Consider the following 20,327-nt stretch of genomic DNA (forward strand, 5'->3'; position numbering starts at 1 on the left):
ATCAATTATGTTAGTCATGTTGACTCTTGATCTTTCTTCGAGATTTTTTCGTAACTAACGGTTTTCTATCTGATTAGATTAGTTTTTATATCTGATTATTTGACTTTTGGTCTTCGAAAACGGGATGAAGCCCAGAGGGCATTGAGTCGCTTATCAGTTCGGTTATTAGATATCAAAGCTGCCTGAGAAGACAAAAAATCATGTGAGGGGTAGTTTTTTGCGGTTTAGACGCCCCTCATTCCACGCCCATCCCTTTTTCAACCCCCCCCCAAAAAAAGTGCTTAAGAATTAAGCAAACATTAGGGGATAGAAATCGGACGACAGAGTAATTCTTCTATTTCGAAAAATTGGCGTTACATGAACAATCTTCAATTTTTGGTGTTAAATACTTCATTTTATCGGCCTCATTTGAAGAAAATTGCAGATCTACGCTTTTAGATTCCATAAAATAACTGTTAGTTCACTGATCACACTTGGTGGTATCGAGCAAATCAATAAATGACAATAACTTTTTTTTCTCGTATTTACGTGTTACCTCAAATTTCTCGACACTCGGAAAATCAACTGAACCTTTAAAAGCCCTAGGTTAAAAACAATTTGCTCAGATAATTTGCTACTTAAACAAGTTATAGCTGTAAGCCGAGTGTAACTATTTTGGTGATATTGTTGATTTTACGAACCGAGGGGTAATTATGATGAGACTATTTTCTGAATGCGTTAAGTGTCAGTGAGACTGGATGTTAAAATCAATGCTGCAGGTGAAAAGGCGTTTGCGTCAAGCTGTTCAAATATTTGTTCCTTCATTATTGAGAGGAGAGAAAAGACATTCAAAAAAGAAGTTGTTAATTTTAACTGACTGTTTCCGTTAAAGTGTTCATATAAAGTATGTTAAAAAGTAAATATGCAATTGGGGACCGTTTTGAACATTTCGAATACTGGAATTAGCTGTTTTTGTCATTTTGTTGTTTTTGGTGTTATTTTAGCAGTTACTCTTTTCTTTCTCATTTTATGGCACTCTACGAGTAGTTTTGACCACAGTTGACAGTTTTTTATACATCCATAGTCACTTTGTGTCTACTTTTTTTTAAGTTATCGTCCTATTTCTTTAGATTATCGATAGTTTTACTTCATTTTGTGCAGTTAGCTTCATGGGACCATGCTTATGCCAGGTTTGTTAACATTAGTAACTTGAACGATTATAGTTCACTTTTTCAATGAATTGAATGATCATGTTTGAGACGATTAATTTTCTGGTCTGATTCTGTTTTTCGTTGTTTATTGTTGTTTGTATAGATTTGAACCTAACATTTGTGTAGATTCGAATCATTGATTTGAACTTGGTTTGAAAAGGTTATGAAAAATGTTCGAGAGAGATCAATTTGACTCTGCAGCTTATTGTTTTTTTAAACGGATTTTTTTTTGTTTTTGTCTCCATCCTTTTTCTGCGGTTGTCTCGGCATTTATTTTTTTAAAAAACTTCCATCATGTATCAAGTCAAGGTGGATGAGAATCGTGTCAGTTGGTGCTCTGAGAATAATTGTTTTGGGGTCACGAAAAATAGAGAACTTGGAAGAATATATGAAATTTCTTATTTTGCTTATGTTAACGGTTGATAGATTTTAAATCTGATGTTAATGTTAAGTATTCATCATAGTTTAGAACGTAACATTTTTTCCAGGATTTCTATATCAGTGTTTCCCGTCAATTGTCCGGTTTTTTGAAAGTCTTCCGGCTATGTTTTTGTTTCGTCGTCTGACGCTTATTTTTTGCGTTTCTTCACGACGCAAACCTCCAAACAGCAATTTTGTTTACCTCTTCATGCCACTCCGTAGCTGCTTTTATGTAAGTGACCTCTTTTGTTCAATTCAATAGCTGTGCGTTTAAGCTGAATTTCAAGACCAATTTATCTGTAACATAAATAGCCGAGGGGTAAGGTGTGAGATTCACACGACAATGATTGAGAGTTCAATCCCCTGCCTCCCTGAAGCTGTCCGTGTAAACGATGAGCTCTTACTTAACCATAGCTTCAGGTTGACCATGGCCTGATCAATGTTGGCTGCAATGATGGTACCACGTGAAAGTTTTAGACGCAAAAAAAAAGTGGCCATCGTCACCAAAAAAAGAGCAATGATGCTCATAAAAAGAACAGTCTGAAATGTGGGGAATAATAAGAAAAAGGCAGCTGAGAACAGGCCACTGTGGCCTAATGCTGTTCCGCTGCGATTACGCAGGAACAAATTATTATTATTAATAGCCGCGTCCTCAATTCTAGGAGGCTATTATAGCGCTCCTAATTTTTTTCACAATTCAAAGAATTTGAATTGTATTGGGGCGCTGTCTTTTTTTAAGATCTGTTCACACATTTTCATGATTTTTGAAGTCAAATTGGAGTAGTGATTTTGGGTACGCCGAAACAGAAAATGGAGCGAAAAAGTGAGTGGTTTTGCGGTGTGAAATTTTTTCGCTCTAATTTTAAAACAGAGTGAGGAAACGGTGTTTGAACAAAAATTCGCTTTCTCACTAGTGATTTTTTGTTCACATGCGTCAGTTTCACTTTGATTTTTACTGTTTTTTCGAGTTTTTGGATCGGATTTATTTTAAATCGTTTTTCCCAATCCATTCATAGTTCATTCTAGATCTATTTTTTTTTGAACCAAGTTTCCATTTCTCGCTAGTGGTTTTTGTTCACATGCGTCATTTTGACATTGGTTTTCTGTTTTTTTTTTAAATTTTTAGACCTGATTTTTTAGAATTGGTTTTCCCAATTTACTCATTGTCTGCTCTAGGTCTAGTTTTTTGTTTAGTTAATGAAAATTCTTTGAAGTGTACGCCAGGACTTGTACTGCTATGTTTTTTACAATTCAAAGAATTTGAATTGTATTGGGGCGCTCTCTTTTCACACATTTTCATGATTTTTGAAGTCAAATTGGAGTAGTGTTTTTGGTCACGCAGAAACAGGAAGTGGAGCGAAAAAGCGAGTGGTTTTTGTGGCGTAATTTTTTTCGCTCCAAATTTAAAGTAGAGTGAGAAAACGGTGTTTGAACAAAAATTCGCTTTCTCGGTAGTGGTTTTTTGTTCACATGCGGCAATTTGACTTTGATTTTTACTGTTTTTCGTTTTTTTTTGGATCCTTTTTTTTCTGAATGGTTTTTCCAATCCATTCATAGTCCGTTCTAGGTCTAGTTTTCTGTTTAGTCAATGAAAATTCTTTGAATTGTACGTCAGGACTTTTTCTGCTATGTTTTTTTACTTCGTCTAACAGATTTTTGTTTCGTCTTACCGTGACTTCTTGGAATTGACTTTTTCAATGACTTACCTCACTCAAAAAAAATGACTTCTGAGAATCACTTATGAAACTTTAAATTTTATGAACATTTACTTATTAAAGGTCAATAGTGTGCATCTAAGTAGTGCCAAACATATGCCCTAATTCTTGAATATTAGAGTCTTGAGTTTTTGATTTCGAATATTAATTTTGGGATCTCTTCGGTTTGTGCCCCCGCCAAATATTGCACGTGCATCTGGGGGGTGCAAATAATATGCGCCCACTAAGCTGAGGGGGGCACAAACGGAAAAGATCCTAATTTTGAAAAGCCCTATTAGGGCTTTCTCCTTATAGAGCTTATGTGTCTCATAAAAATGACAGTCGGAAGCTAACCCAAAAAGTCTAGTGGTCTATTAAAGGACTGGTGGTCGATCTGTCTATTTTATTTCTATAGTTGTTTCAATTCATGTAACGCCACAAGCGTCTATCGCGGCTTTTTTCCGGCAATCTGCCGGCTATGTTTATAAATGACACCTCATTCTATAAAGACTTATTATGAACAACAATATGAAGGTGCGTTCAGTTTACTTTAAACCTTTCCAAGGTCAATAGAGGACTCATGCATAATGAAGGGCGTTATTAATAAAGCATGGCAACTAAAATGTAGTAAACACTCCGAAAAATGAACAAAATATTTGAAAAATGATTGTTTTATTAAAGATCACGCCAGCGACAGCATCAACGCAGTTCAATATCTTTATCTATTTTCCGCGGTCCGCAATTCTTTTTGACTTTATTTCGGCAATCTTGACTATGATTTTATAATTCGTCAATTATCAGTTCTGATTTTGTCTGTAGAAATTTTATCAGCCGAAGTTGACGTTTAATTAATGAATAACCATTGGTTCTTGCATCATGTTGGCATATTTTTATTTCAATTTTTATTTCAATGCAGAAGTTATTCCTGTTTCTTTGTTTGCTGTTCAGGAACTTTCGAGTCTAAGAACCTAAGTTTTGTACGTATGCTTGTTAACATTTTGTTTCCAGTGGTTAAATGAAAAAATTTCAACATATTTTTCGGTTCGGTAAAAACAGTCAATTACTCAACGGTTCACAAAGTGTCAACGGTTCGCAACATATTTATATGCCAATCTATTTTTCTTGAACCTTTTTTCAGAGTTCGGCACATTAGACCGTCGTTGCTTGTTCAGTATAACGTGTATTGGTTGTGCGTCCAACGAAAAGTACGTAGCAGCCGGTGACTTCTCGGGGCAAATTGTGGTGTCAAATCTGGAGAGACAAAATTTGGAGGGATCCAGCTCTCTCGTGAACATAGACAAGTCCTCAGTTATGAAGTGTAATCACAATGTGCACGGAATGTACAGCGTAGAAGAAAGTGTGAGGTCTTTAACCTGGCACCCGCATTACGAGGAGGTTCTCTTCATGGGTCTCTTCAACTCTACTTTGGTGTTTGTCGACGTTCAGGTTAAGATCAACCACATTTGGGGTAATTTGGCCCGGCATCTAGAGGCGCTACTGTTTTACTTTTCGTCGCTGTTTTCTTTTGTGGTAGCGATTATAAGTTATTAATTTCAAATGTTACCCAATTTTCTTTCTCACACAATCAGTGTCCATAACAGCAATGCGTTGATCATCCACAATGCTAAGCTAAGATTTTTCGCCTATGATTTGCACCGTTTGCTCATTATTTCACCCAATGATTGGGGACAAATTATCGGTCAATATAACAAGATTCGGAAAATTGTTGAAATCAATAGATAGCAATAAGATTTTCGGTGATTAGAATTGGAATGCTGTTCCAAAATTGTTGCTTTAATTTGCTCTGTAATTGAAGAACGGAAGAACAAAGATCTAAATTTTACTAGTTTTCCATTTGAGAAGAAAATAGAGAAAAACAAAAAATTTTGTGGATTAAATCATTTCTTTAACTGAGAGCGTAGCTTATATACTTAAGCGAGTTGTCTTTTCCGACTTCACTGGGATTGTTAATGGCCGCCGTCAGCCTCTCAAACGACTATTTTTAGGCGCTCTCCTTTTTTTACAATTCAAAGAATTTCAATTGTATTGGGGCGCTGTCCTTTTTTTAAGATCTGTTCAAACATTTTCATGATTTTTGAAGTCAAATTGGAGCAGTGTCACGCCCCTATTTCGTCCCTCATAGTTACGTGATTATTTTCCTTTAAATATCCATAAATAAGTGCTTTAATCTAGTTCATATTCATTTAGTTTCAAGGCCATATATAGCCAGTATTTCCATCTAGGCTTGTAACCTCAAATTTGTTTATGTTTACAAAAAACAACCGCAGAGTGACAGTTTTACTAGCAAACATATCAAGTGCCTAAAAGCCTCAATATTTACTTTTTTGAGTTTCTTGAAGATAAATTCGCATAGTTAGTAAATAACTTCATGAGAGATTATGTACTTGGTGAAGTAATTATTCTGATAAAGTAGGTGCTAATACGGAACTTGTATATGTACTTAACAAACATCAAGAGACGTACAAAAGCCGGAAATTGTCCAACTTATAGATCAGTAAATATTTGCGAAGGACCAATACAACTCAAGGTACAGCCCTGTGGAACTTAAGATCACCAGAACACCGGAGAACCAACCTGACAATCAGTTGATTAACATCTTTGAAAACTTGATATAACTTGCGAACTTCTTGCTAATAATTATTGATTATTTCTTTGCTGTAATAATTAAAGATTGAACTGGAATTTCTCTTGAAAACTTCTAAGTTTGACAGACTTTGTTAGAGTAGAAATTGAGACTAACAAAGCTCTAAAATACAAGGCAAACTAGTGGATATATCATGCATCCGAACCGCTCAGTAAAAGGCTGTTACTAGCTAATTTCATTAAAAATATATCAGCTAAAAATCGCACTGTGAAACATCAAAATAAGCCCTTGAAAATGACAATAATTGTTCCAAGTTATCTCTCAAATTTACCTCAATAACACAGTAGATTCATTCTCTAAAAATCAGTGCGTAACATGGTGACAGGAGTTATTAACTGTTTTCCAGTTTAACGAACCGAAACTCTGATTAATTCTTTGATAAATTCGACATTTTCCTTCTTTCTTCCGACATTTTCCTCTTTTGCTATTTCTTCATTATCTTAAGAGCCTCCAATCATCCAGACCAGCTTCCAGGACTTCCTTTCCGAGAGAGACGATAATTCAGAAAGCAGTAACAAAGGAAAGAATAGGTGGAAACTGTGTTTGTGTCTTTGTGGACAAAATGCAACAATAATTCAAAAGTGCTTGATTGGACAATAACTGGAACAAACTCAACCACAGCCGCCACAACGGACAAAAACAACACAGGGTATTTGCAAACGAGGATATTGTGAGTAAATAATTTAATGAAATTCATTTTTGGTGCTTTATTTATGTCAATTTATAAAGAACAAATTCTCCCCGTTATTAATAATTGTCGCGCTTCCCCCATTTTTGTTGAAACATCTCAACATTTTTGTTGAAATTACTGAAACCATCACTTAAACATTAACTAAAAGAGGGAAAAACTAAAACTTAAAAAGAATAATAAAACAATTATATTTAATTTCCCCACCCAGCTCCGGAGGTTAATGAATCAAACAGTGACTTCGGTCATTATGCTGTTGCCTATTTGAGTTCAGCTTCCACAAGGCCTGTGCGGTCGTGGTCCCCACGAATTTTCCTAGACTAAGGGGCACTCTTTAGAGGTGAGACTTCGGCGGCCCATACGGCTTCAACGATATAAGTCTGACGATTCGACCGGAGCTTTAGGAATAGGCTTATAAGCAGTCCTTCTTTATTATTTTCTAAACGAATGGTTTCAGTAGTTTCTTTTCTGATATTTTTGTGCTATTCATTTAACTGTTTTCTTCTCTTAAGACCCCTTAATCTCTCCATTAAGTTAAGTTAAGTGTGCTATTTAATACTTTAGAACGAAAATAAGACTGATTGAACGATAAGTATATAATCTAAACGGGTGAAAAACGAAATGGCACACGCGCAAATTAACATCACACCCTTCTCTGGATCAGAAACGGACAATTTCAACGAATTTGAACAGTCAATAACAGGTGCAATCGGAGTTGCAGCAATCGCAGCCGCGCAACAAGTGAATTTTCTGCAGTTACATTTAAAAGGAGATGCTTTAAGATACTTTCTAACCCTACCAGAGGCCACCAGACTAGTTTTTGCGGATATCATAACAGCTCTAAGAAACAGATTCACACAAGACGACTTGAGAGAGATCAGAATAATAAGTTTGGAGAACCAAAATTTCAACCCAAAAACTGATACAGTAAAAAATTTCTTAGTAAAGTTGAGAACAGAAGCCAATAAAGCATATCCAGCACCCGAAATAGTAGTAGCGGCAGCAGGAGGAGGTGATGCTGAGGCTCGTAGATTTGAAAGAGAGACAGCAGCAAGAGATTCTGCCCTTCAGATGTCAGAAAATCGAAAAAAACGAGCAAATAAAGCGCTTCTTCATTAAGTCTATGCCGAACTGGCTTAAGCCTAAGCTCTTAGAAAGGCCAGACACAGATACAATCGATCAATGTTGCACCTTAGCTAGCCAACAGATTGCAATAAGGGAGATGTGTAACAGAGAAGAGTACTTTGATGATGGATTTAATGAAATAACCGAATCAAACAGATAAAAAGTTAAAAGCAATAACTGTTATTACAAATAACCAAAAACAACTTGAGAAGAAACTTGAACAGAAAGTAGCACCTAAAAATGAGCCACCAGAACAAGGCCCAGTAAACATATTCACACCACATTACCCTCAACAAGTCTACAGACAAAGTTATAGACAAAATTTCCGACCTCAATATCAAAATTATCGACCAAATTACCCTCAATATCAGCCTAATTATCGTCCAGCTCAGCAAAACTATCGGCCCCAGCAACAGTATGCCCCCACGCTAATAATTACCGAGAGTTTAGACCGCAATTTAATGCCCCTAGACCATTTTATCATAATGAACAGCCACAAACTCGGAATTTTTGGACTGAACCTTCAAATAGCCCCCCATTTGTCCATCCAGCTTATGTTGATAGACCAGTTTATTGGTTCCCTACTAAAAATACCCCTGCAAATCTTCTCCGACAGGGAATAGTTTATGATAGCCCAGCGCCAGCACAAAACCGATATGGTAGTCAACAAGCAAATCAGTTTAATCGTGCAAGTATTCCTCAAAATAGAAATATGAGAGGTATGAATTTCCTCATTTAATCAACAAAAAACTAATAAAGCCACCCAACTTTAAAAAACAAAATAAAAATTATAAAAACTCAGTTAATTATTATAAGGAAAGCACGTTCAGTCCTAATTTAGATAAAGTAATAGAACCAGTTTATAAAGAAAGTAACAAAAAGCGTAGAAAACGCAAAAGAAATAGTAATAAAAATAAAGTGAATAAATCTTTGCAACTCTCAACACAAGTACCTCAATCCGCACCAAAGCCAGTAACACATGTTCAGCAATTATTCAGTATTGTCCCGCTTTTAGGCAGAACATTATCCTATGTTAAAGTTAAATTTAATGGAGAATTAGAAAGACGCGCACTAATTGATACAGGAGCATTTGCAAACGTGATAAGCCGCGAGTTTTACAAGGAACTTATTAATACAAATATCAATTCAATAACAGAAATAGAAAAGCCTGATCTAGATAAAGTAAAAATGGCAAACGAAAATATAGTTAAAATTGACATAGCAATTAAAGTTACATTTAAATTGGGCACACAAACATTCACAGAAGATTTCCTTATTTTAATTGTCACAACTCCTGTAATATTGGGAAACCTATTCTTCGTTAAACATAAAGTTAGCATCTGCCAAGGACAAAGTTACATTAAATTCCCTGATCAAACTCTGCAAATAAATGAAATAAAGCCAGAAAAGCAACCCAGAAGAGTAGTAAAACGTAAAAACGTAAAACGTAAGTTTATGCACAGAAAAAGCAAGTCTTACAACCAAATCAACAAGCAGTATTAGAATGTAAGCTTTACGACAAACTAGAATCATTCACTGATCTTTGTGGGGTAATAATTCCGAATGAAACCTTCGAAAAAGATAGCGAAGTAATATTAACGTCCTCTTTAAGTAAAGTTGCTGAAAATAATATTCTGTACGTCTACGTCCTGAACATTACTGACCACCCAATTACTATAAATAAAGGCGAAGAAATAGCCAAATTCTCATTCTTGAAAAGTTGTTAGAAGTAGACCCACAATTAATAAATGTTGCGAAAATGAGTGAAAATTATTTAACAGAAATAAATCAATTAATCCAAGTTACAGATACCCCGAAAAGAAAATTTCAACCAGCAAAACCAGCTCCAGAATATGAAAAATAGTGGTTCTCAACGCCTGAAACGTGTCCTGATCCGACAAATTTGTCGCCATTGCAGAGAGAAATATTTGAGCAATTGTTAAAACTGCAAGAAATGGAGAAATTAGACCCAAAGGGTAATTATCAGGACAAAATAACCTTTTGAGCAAATTTTTATGGGAATAATTGGCGCTTAACGATGAGCAAAAAGCAGTGGTAGGTGAACTACTAGTTAAATTCAGTGACATTTTTGCAAAACACAGATTTGACGTCGGATATAATACAGAATTGAAAATAAAGTTAACTCCAGAAAGAAGCTTACCAATCTATGAACAAGGACCTCCAACGCCTGTCCATCTAAGAAATGAGCTACAAGTAGAACTAGCACTAATGCATTACTACGGATTGACGGATTGATAACAACGTTGTCGCAATCAAGATATAGTAGTCCCCTTTTTGCACAACGAAAGAACTCAGGAAGACTTAGACTATTAATTGACTTGAGAAAAGTAAACCATTTGTTGAAAAACGATTACGTGAATACAAATTTCCCGATTTCAAACATGAGTGACGCAATAAACTACTTTGCCGGGAAAAAACTGTTCACAAAACTTGACTGTTCTCAAGCATATCACTGCGTGCAAATGGCAGACGATGTATCAGTGCAACTGCTAGCATCTAACTTTGCTTCGAGAACTTATGCTTATAAATGTCTTGCACAAGGATTGAATAAGTCAGTAACAGGATTTAGTTCCTTTATTAGACATTACTTGGACCCATGCCTAGCTTCAGGGAATTGTACCCAGTTTATGGATGATATCGGAAATGCAGTAACAAATTTTGAACAATTGGTACCCTCTTTGCGAGAAATATTTATCTGTATACGTCAATCCGGACTGAAACTGTCGCCCAAAAAGTGTGAAATAGCAACAGATACAATGAAATTCCTCGGAAATATTATCAGTGCAGAAGGAATATCACCAGAAAAAGCAAAAATAACGAAATTTCTTGATAAATTCAAAATGCCAAAAACGACAAAAACAAGTAAAGCGTTTAATCGGCTTCACTCAATTCTTCCGTAATTACATACCTTATCTAGGTGAGAAACTAATGTCATTTTACAAGCTCCTGAAGAAGGATGCAGTGATAGAAACTACTGAAGAACACGTAAAAGCATTAGAAGTAATAAAGAAGGATCTAATGGAAGCAACGAATGTAACATTGCGATTGCCAAAACCAGGCGTACAGTATGTAATTCTTTGTGACGCTAGTTACCACGGTGCAGGCTTTGTACTAATGGTGGAAGACTACGTAAATGAAACAGGAAAGAAAGAAAACATACGCTCCCGTATCGTTTGGATCGCATTTGTTTAATGCAACGCAATTAAAGTTTTCAATTTTTTACAAAGAGTTCCTAGCCTTGTACTATGCACTGGATTACTTTTCGCACTACAATTGTGGATCACGTAAACAAGTAATTATACTCACTGACAACAAAAGCCTCACACAATTCTTTCAATCAAAAGTAATACCGCCATCTCTTTGGAATTGTCTAGATAGAATACTTGCCTTTAACATAGTAATTTTCTCTCCCGAATGGAGAAAGATAAAAAAGCAACAATGTCTTGAAAGTTAACAGATAGAATTCCTGTCAGAGAAATTGAAATCGATACAGAAGCACAAAACCCTGATGTTGAACTAAATGTACTACTAGACACTGAAATTAATGCTGATGAGCTAAATGGAGATGCACTTAATGCTCTTAAAAAGATTGGGCTTTATGAAGAATACAAAAAACGTCAAAGTAACTTACCAGTAACAGAAATTCAAGGGCTATTTAAACTAAAAAGAAAAACAGAAATAAATTCAATTGAGTACCCAAATCCATTAGATGAATTCCCAGATCTTACAGACAACTTAATTAGTCTCAATTTAGCAGAGGAGCAGCAAAAAGATGCAAACATTAGAACAGTAATAAGCTGGATTCAACAAAATAGTCAACAACCAGATTTAAAATATGCGACAACCAACTTAAAAAAGTATCACAAACATTTCAACAGATTAATTCTTGAAGGGAATGTCTTTTACCGGAATTTTTATGATGATAATGGAAAAGTACTTCATAAACAATTCTGTGTACCTAAGCATTTGTGGAAAGAGAAAAGGTCATTTAGGCAGCAAAGCAACAATTCAAGAATTTAGAAAGCGGTTCTATTACCCAGGTTTCACCGAACATTTCATTAGTTTCATTAAAAACTGCCTCACTTGTCTTCAACTTAACAGAGTACCAAAAAGCCACATTACATCAAAATTGCAACCAGTCAGTTCACTACAATCATATCCAGGAGATATGCTGCAAATTGATTTAGAAGGCCCCCTAAAGTCCTCGCAATTTAAGTATGTTTTGAGTGGATTAGATGTATTTACAAAGTATCTATTTGCAGTCCCATTAACAAATGGATATGCTGACACAGTAGCCCGAGAACTAGCAAAGGTGTTCTTCCAACACAGCTACATTCCTCAAACAATACTTAGTGACTTAGGAACAAACTTTACTTCAGAATTAATGTCAGAATTAGCAAGTGTATTAGAATTAAAGCTAAAGCATGCCTCACTAAAGCACCCTCAGACAATTGGAGCAGTAGAGCTTTCTCACGGACCACTGAAACAAATATTGAAGCTCAATACCGAGGAACAATGGAAAGACTGGCATAAATATGCTCCTCTGGCAACATTATTCATAATACATCATATCATTCAGCTACAAATTGTTGTCCTTCAACTTTATTCCATGGCAGAGAACCTATAAAACCCCTTGACATTAGGTTCTCCAGAAAAGTAATGGATGCAGTAGCATTAAATTCGGGTTTTGTAAATGAACTGCAAGATGCCATGATGCAAAAGTTTTGGGGAAAACAAAGAAAAACTGACGACTGCATACTTGAAGTACAAAAAGTTATGATCAAAAGGCCTCAGCAAAACCGATTCCGGAGAAATCATTGTTTACTTTTGAATCCTAAGCTACTAGAGCAATCAACTGTAATAGATTCTCAAGTTCAGAACTGGCTACCGCTGTATAAATTGGAAAAAGTCCTTACTGACTCTAATTACATCATTCGAAAAGTAAAAACGAATTACACACAATGTGTTCATCGCATCAGATTGAAACCAATTAAACCGAGTGAAACTCCTGAAGACCTTGAAGTCGTTAACCCTGTAAGCTTTCAACCTGATCCATCGAGAAGACAACACATGGAACCGGAGCTATTTGATAAACATATCCCGGATCTGATATGCCACGAACCAGACCCAGTCAGAGTGACCATAAACGTCCCCCTAGGTGGACCATTAGCAGGACCAGCAGCAGCAGCACCTCCAGCAGCACCACCCCCGGCCCCACCAAGGGTAGTAGCACCAGCAGTTAGACCACGAACAGCCCCAATACATCTTCCGGTGTTTGATTCTTCAAGTTCAGACGAAGCAATTCCTAATTTATTTTAAGAAAATAGTAGTTCAGACGAAAACCTAGCTGACCTAAACCTAGATGCAGAACAAACAGCTAGAATACCGGTTAATCCGTTAATTACTGACGAAATCGGACAGCAAGAACCAGAAGTTCGTGTTCCTCTAGTATCATCCTCATCAGATGATGAAATGTTCTTACCAGCTCAACAACCTCAGCCATCAAAAATACCATTAGATATTGAATCGCCTCCAGAAACACGCGAAGAACAATTTGCGTTAACTGACAGAAAATTAAGAGCTTGACCTTATCACCCTAAACGACAACCAGAGAAAAGTGCTTTCAAATCACCTGATTATCAACAGAAGAAAAATGTACAAGAATTTAAAATAACTAGAAAAATATGGTTACACGATGAAGACAGATCAAACCTTTACCTCACCAACCAAGTTAGAAGATCAGGCAGTCCTAGGTACCCAGCAGCCCCAAGTGCAATTAGACTTAGATATCCACCTGATATTGGCTCAGTTTTAATTTACTTTGACCCCATTTCCGAACGTTATATCTTCAGTTTAGTCACCAAATTTAGGTACTACCACAAACCCACATACGAATCTGTATTAGCAAGTCTCTATAAACTGAGAGAAATAGTAATAGATGCAGGAATTTCACACTTAAGTCTTCCAAAACTTGCCAGTGGCTATGATAAATTAGATTTTAACATCATTTTTGAGCTTATATGTCAAGTCTTCGACCCTCTACCAATAACCATCTACATCCATTAGCATGTACAGACCCAGTACAATCTAGCAGTACCCCCTATTTGCCCCAAAAGCCCAACAAGCCTGAGCAATTTAGCCTTAAAGTCCAAAAATCGCCCAAAATTGGAAAAATTTCGACCTTAAATCCTAGTTATTTTGATATATCTCCAGAACTATTTGTCCGAGCCTGGATTAACCTATTGTTCTGAAAAGCCCTCATCCAGTAGAAGCGATCCCAGCTATAATTGACCCCATTCGACGCGTTCTAGGTACCAAAAACTTAGCCTAAAATTGACCTTTCCAAAAATCCTAGGTTCACCTTAGATAAACAGTCATAAAATTGTGAAAAATGCCCCCGATCATTCCAAACTTTTGCGCTGCAGCATTTTTCAAGCCGAGGAACCGACATGCAAATTTTGAAGCGATTTGGAGAAATTTAAAAATCGATTGACGTTGGAGCCCCCGATTTTTGGCATTTTTCGAATCAGCTCGAATTCAATAACTCCTACAAAAAACCCCCAATTGACCATTTTATAGCCCTAAATCATCCTACTGCTCACGCTTGACATCCCAGTACCCAAAAATCTAGTCAAAAGTCAATAAAAGTTGATTTATGACAAAAATATCGAACCCTACCAAAATGCGTTGAAATTGATTAAAATGTAGCGTAAATTATACCCCATAAATATGCCAAAAACTGTCCCAAATGCTTCTAGCAGCCACTCCCAGCTGCCACCCGCATGGTACAACCTCAAACAACCATAAAAACCCAATATTGCCAAGTATATGTCGAAAAATGACGAAAAAACGAAAATTGCGCTTCTGCTTCAATCCACCGCTTCAAAAATTTAGTCATTTTATTCTCCACCTGACCCGATAAAAGCCACCTATACCCCCTACAACCCTAGTACAACCCCCCACTAGCCTCGTACCATAAAAACCAGTCCCAGCTCATCCTAGTATCAACCATGAAGACTTAAACCCAAATAAGCTCCGAAATTGCCACAATTTTTATCAGAAAAAATTCAGTTATTTCCCACTAGAGTCAAAATTATTAACTTCTGACAGCAATTAACCATACCATCAGCACTCTCACACCTATACCTCTCAGAATATGCACTCCCAGCCCCCTGGTGCCAATACAAGCTGAGAAAAGACAGTCAAAGTAACGAAAATCACAAAAAATTGAGTGTAATTTCCGAAAAAATTGATCAAAAATGCATCATAATACCTGAATATGCACAATTTTTTGTTAATTCAGTTAGCCTTACTCATGAGCAGTCCAACCATAGAAATATCAATCATTTTGAACAAGTTTTTTATAGCCTCATAGCCAATAACCTATGCCCTATCTGAGCCTTTTCAAAAAACCCAGGTTCACTGCAGCAAAAACGTTGACTCGTGAAAAAATAGTTGAAACTGCCAAAATTTCTGCGCTGCAGGGTCTTTTGAGCCGATAAAGCGATTCACCAATTTTGAGCTCAATCGAAGCATTTTAAAAATTGAGTGAGGCTGGGGCCCTCAATTTTGGAGACTTTTTTGAAAATTTACGAACAAGTTTATAAAATCCGAAATATTGATAGAAAACCCGTTTTTATTAGCTTAAAACATCCGTATGCTCAAGCTCTACACGCATATATTAAAAACATTGAAAATTCTCAAGTAAAAGGTTGAAATAATAGCAAAAAACTGAAGGCTACCAAACTCATTCTCAAATTCGCCAAAATAGAGCCAGATTTAGACCAGAAAAATAGTACCAAATAGCCGACTTATGAGCCCATATCCAATATTCAGTCTCTCTATTAGTTTTCCAAGCCCAATAAAGCCATACAATTGCACAGAAATTCATAAATGTTGAAAAAAGTGAAAAAATCGAAAATTGCACATATTTGATCCAATTTAGCCCAAAATTATAAAGTGAAAAACTCCACATAATAAAGTCAAATCATGCACCAAACTGCACCAATTGCTGCCACCAACATATTATTCACTGGTATGACCCACAAATACTGTCGAAAATCTAATATCTTCAATCTATGTCAACTTATTCACCAAACATGATGCTTCACAAGTAAAAATCCAGTAAATTTCACAGAAAAACTGGCACAGAACACGAGTTAACCAACTTCAAAGCTACCAAAATGTTACTCTGATAGCCACAGATATTAGTACTAACAGTTAGCACCTGATTTAGGCCACTAGAGATAACCAGACCGACACATGTCTCGAAGAAGATCAATTAGTGGAAAAATCATGTCTGAAAATTAGCATTTTGGACCTAAAAATCAATGTTCTGACCCGATAAATACCTTCAAACCCTTTAATTCAGTAATAAACTTTAGTACCAAGCACAGGCAGTACCATTTTAACCATCCAATATCGATAATGTATGAACAGTGTCGACCTATTCAGACCGAAATTTGAAGATTCAAAAATAGCCAGGTTCAGATCATGAAAACAGTCATAACTTTGCGAAAAATGCTCAAATTGCGTCAAATTTTTGCGCTGCAGCGTTTTTTGAGCTACAGAAGCGACCTGCCAATTTTGAGCCCGATTGGAGCAATTTCAAAAATTGAGTGACGCTGGGGCCCCCGAATTTTTGCATTTTTCGTTTTCTCAAACATGAATAAAAAAGTTGACCAAAAAGTGCCTAAAAACCTGAATTTATAGCATAGTTGTTCCCCACCGATGTCTACCGAGTAGGCCGAGCCAAAAAATTTGCCCAAAGTTCAATAAAAATTGAAAAATTCACATATATGCAACACCAGTCTTGATGTGGAGAAATGACATAAATTACGAAAAAATTACATGTTAAAATTAGTACCAAATACTCTTCCAAACCAGTTCAAATTACACACAAATGCTGCTAACAACCAGGACAAGTACCTAGAACCATTAGAACCAGTTTATTAGCAGTATTTCACAAGTAAAGTAAAGTTAATGCTCAAAAATCAAAAAAGTCGTTAGGTCACCAACTTTGCACTTTCACAAATATATCATTATAAAGTCACACACCGCAATTAAAATGTTACCACATGCTGACACACACTACAGATTCTAGGCCCAACAGTAAAGACCAATTATCAAAGCTACAATTGTTAAATAATAAGTAAAAACTCACCTATAGATGAAACTAATCTACATGATGAATACAATTGCACCGACACTAGTCAATCCTCATCTGCGCTATCCTCAGCCACGGTACCTCCACCACTAGCACTCTGACCGGCCTGACCCCTTGTCCTAGTAGAACGAGTCACGTACCGCTCAGCATCATCCAACCTGTTTAAATGCTATAATAATGAACAAAATGTCTAGAAATTGCACAAAAACTCGATGATTTCTGCACAAAAAAGAAGTTAAAAACTCACTTTGGAAAGTCCACAATTGGCTCACAATGGTACCGATACTCATTTTCGATGAATTTCCCGATGCATTGGATCAGTACAGCAGGAGCGGTGGTCTTAGCATTGATAGAATGCCGGTAACATACCCAGCCGCCCCCCATTTCCGCATTATGCTGCCAATAGATATTGACATTGCATCCGAGGAAATATGCCATACCGACAAACTAAACAGTAAAATCTCAGATTATACCTACCTACACATGCACGTACCAGAATTATCACGTATTGAATGAAACTTGACCCAGAACTCGGCCAATGACCCATTGTCTTCCTTCTCAGCAATCTCATACTCCGACACAAAGTACCCTAACTGGTCCTTCACAAGCTTAGAGAACCCAGGCGAACGCATCTTGGCCACAATAGCCAAGCGTAGAGCACGAACATTATGCTTGGGAACCTTCTTGTCTGCAATAAATTGACTAAATGTGAATCAGAGTCCTAAACCTACTGAAAATTGCGATAAAATACAACAAATACCTGACTTCCGACCAGTTAATGTGTAGTACAGAGCACTGAGAGCACACAGACCACCAACTTCGGCCCTCACACCAGCCGCACCAAGCCACTTTGGAGTTTTAAATGACACTTCGTCCACATACTCAGCGTAAATGTCATTGTAGAACTCTTACCCCAATTCCGCACACACGTTTGCGCGAAGATTCGCACGGAAAAAAGTGCAATGCACCTCTTTGCCTGGCATCTTCTTCATGAAACATGGCACACATTCACGACTAGCTCTAAATAACAAGCAAAAACCACTTCACAATTAAAAATATACACAACAAACTAAAGAAAAATGCATAAAAGTATACATAATTATTATACACATATGCAATTACCTCTCAACAGCGGCCTGCAATCCCCCATCGAGCGTGGAAAGAAGAACCCAGCAGCTTTCAGGCGATCGACTTGTGATCTCACACGAGTAATGTGCTTTGCAGAAGCACTGAACCCGACATGAAGCGAAGCCAATTCCTGAGACACCATCTGCTGAGTTGGAATTTCCTTCTCCTGAACTTGCATTTCGCTGCCTACCTTCACTTCCACCTTGTACATCAAAATTTCTCGATTCACGACCAATCCAGACGTCCCCACATCCTTTGTTCCCAGTACCATATGTTCTGCTTTGTCCCGATAAGCTCGTCGCTCCTCAGACGTCCGAACAAATGATGGATACACCCATTCAGATTGAGACAACGACTTGCTTCGCAAGAAAGCCAGAAAATCTTCATACTGGGCAACATCCATGATTAACAATAACTATCTGAAATTTCAAAAATTGAGTCAAACTAGTTATTAAGCAAGCAAAACGTTAAAGTGTTAAGTCAAAAATGAACAATCACAGGAATGAAAACACACAAACAGCACAAATTATGTAATAAATGCCAAGGTCGTTTAAATACCATGCCACTACGATCACTAATTGTTAATAACACATGCCGCAAAACACATAACACCGCTCTGAATACACAATTACACTCTTCACTAACATTTACTTATTCTTTTACCTCCAAATTCTTCCTTTTATCCCCTACTTATATCCTCAACTCTCCCCACAAAACAAGTTTGATATATGCTAATTACTATGATATTAGTAGCACCTTATTAAATATTAATAGCACCAAGTATATTAGTAAGTATATTAAGGAAACCTAATCCATATTACAACTACCAATCAGTTAATAAGTTATATAAATAAATATAAATAACTAGTTATACTGTCGCCTCCCCCATCTCAACTCCTCCCTCATCTTCCTGATCTTCAAGCTCTTCCCTCTCCCTCCTTCTTCCCGCACATCTTCATCTCCATCTCCTTCTCCATATCCCAACAATCCCGAATAATATGAATAATAATATGAATACTAATAATAATATTGATTCCCCGTCCCAACCATCTCCTCCATCTTCTATACTATTAACTATTATTGTATTATTATGAATATTGCACTCTCAGTGAACTAAAGAGACCAGTGAACCCAGTTCCTTGATACATACCTGGTCCCGTTGTTACAGCATCCCAGAGTGATTTTATTCGGGCCGACAGTAATATTGAAACACATATTGTGGGCAAAATAATCTGAAAAACTCGAAAAAACATGTAAACACTGCATAATTCGACCCCCCAACCACTATCCCCATCATCACACACCCAGCAGTCAACCAAATAACCACACTTCAACATGTTTAAACACCATATTTTGTAGTAATATCAATAAACACACACATCAACACACATGATCCAAAAGTAAAGTACACCTGAAACAAATAAATAAGTGCCATATTGAGAAAACTAGAATTAGAAGCCCGAGTACAGTAAATAAATGAGCAAATAAACACCGGAAGGCCAGCCAGAAACCAGTTGAACACCCAGAAGAGCCACATCAGCAGAAGATTGTCCTGAAACATAGTTGTTCTTATTGAAACACGAAAATGTTACTTACACTTGTATTGAATCTCGTACTTTTCGGCCCCACTTTTGAGACTCCGATCAACACAGAAGAAGCGTTGACAGGATTAATTTTCCACAAGGAAGGAAAGATCCTTATTACTGAGAAGTTTATCAATGCAGAGTTTTTAGTACCGTTTCCGAGGTATAACTTAACAGTACGACAAGTAGATACCATACTTCTTGAACTCTCAAAGAAATGGATAACACAATCAGAGTTCTGCAGCATGACGCACAGTACCACGTATCGGAATCAGACAGACGTTTTCAATGCCGATTGGATTTACTCAAAGATTCTAAACGAAACAATCGAAGCCGAAATTGAAGTCTTTAAACTACGCAATGAGACCGAAAAACTCCTCACCAGAGTCGAAGAGGACCCCCGAAACAGACGGAAAAGAGCCGCCCCGCTTGCTATAGCAGCCGCAGTCACTGGAATTGGACTCTTCGGTCCAGGAATAACAATGAGCAGCGGAGGATGCGGTGGAATCACAGGAATTTTCGGCTCATGCCAACGAACGTCTCAAAACGCTGAAAATATCGATCGATTAGCAACAGTTTTAATAGCCTCAACGACTATGTCATGGAAATCGGCGCACAAACAGATGAGAAATTCTTTCTAGTTGCTG

The 20,327-nt window shown here is 36.9% G+C and overlaps 2 protein-coding genes across 5 annotated transcripts in view; both read left to right on the forward strand.

Moving 5' to 3' along the window:
• The window catches only part of LOC142341654 (E3 ubiquitin-protein ligase RNF10-like), a 323,897-nt gene that overhangs the window by 122,656 nt on the left and 180,914 nt on the right, over positions 1–20,327 (forward strand). The gene's annotated exons all lie outside the window — the stretch shown is intronic.
• LOC142341652 (uncharacterized) overlaps positions 1–20,327 on the forward strand; it is a 64,502-nt gene that overhangs the window by 15,941 nt on the left and 28,234 nt on the right. For all 3 annotated transcript variants that reach the window (XM_075392766.1, XM_075392768.1, XM_075392767.1), the window contains one exon: positions 4,443–4,750. In XM_075392766.1, the coding sequence (XP_075248881.1) occupies positions 4,443–4,750 (308 nt within the window). The remainder of the gene's footprint in view (positions 1–4,442; positions 4,751–20,327) is intronic.

Source organism: Convolutriloba macropyga, chromosome 6 (genome assembly GCF_964194025.1).
Source record: "Convolutriloba macropyga chromosome 6, txConMacr16.3, whole genome shotgun sequence".
Classification (NCBI taxonomy): domain Eukaryota; kingdom Metazoa; phylum Xenacoelomorpha; order Acoela; family Convolutidae; genus Convolutriloba; species Convolutriloba macropyga.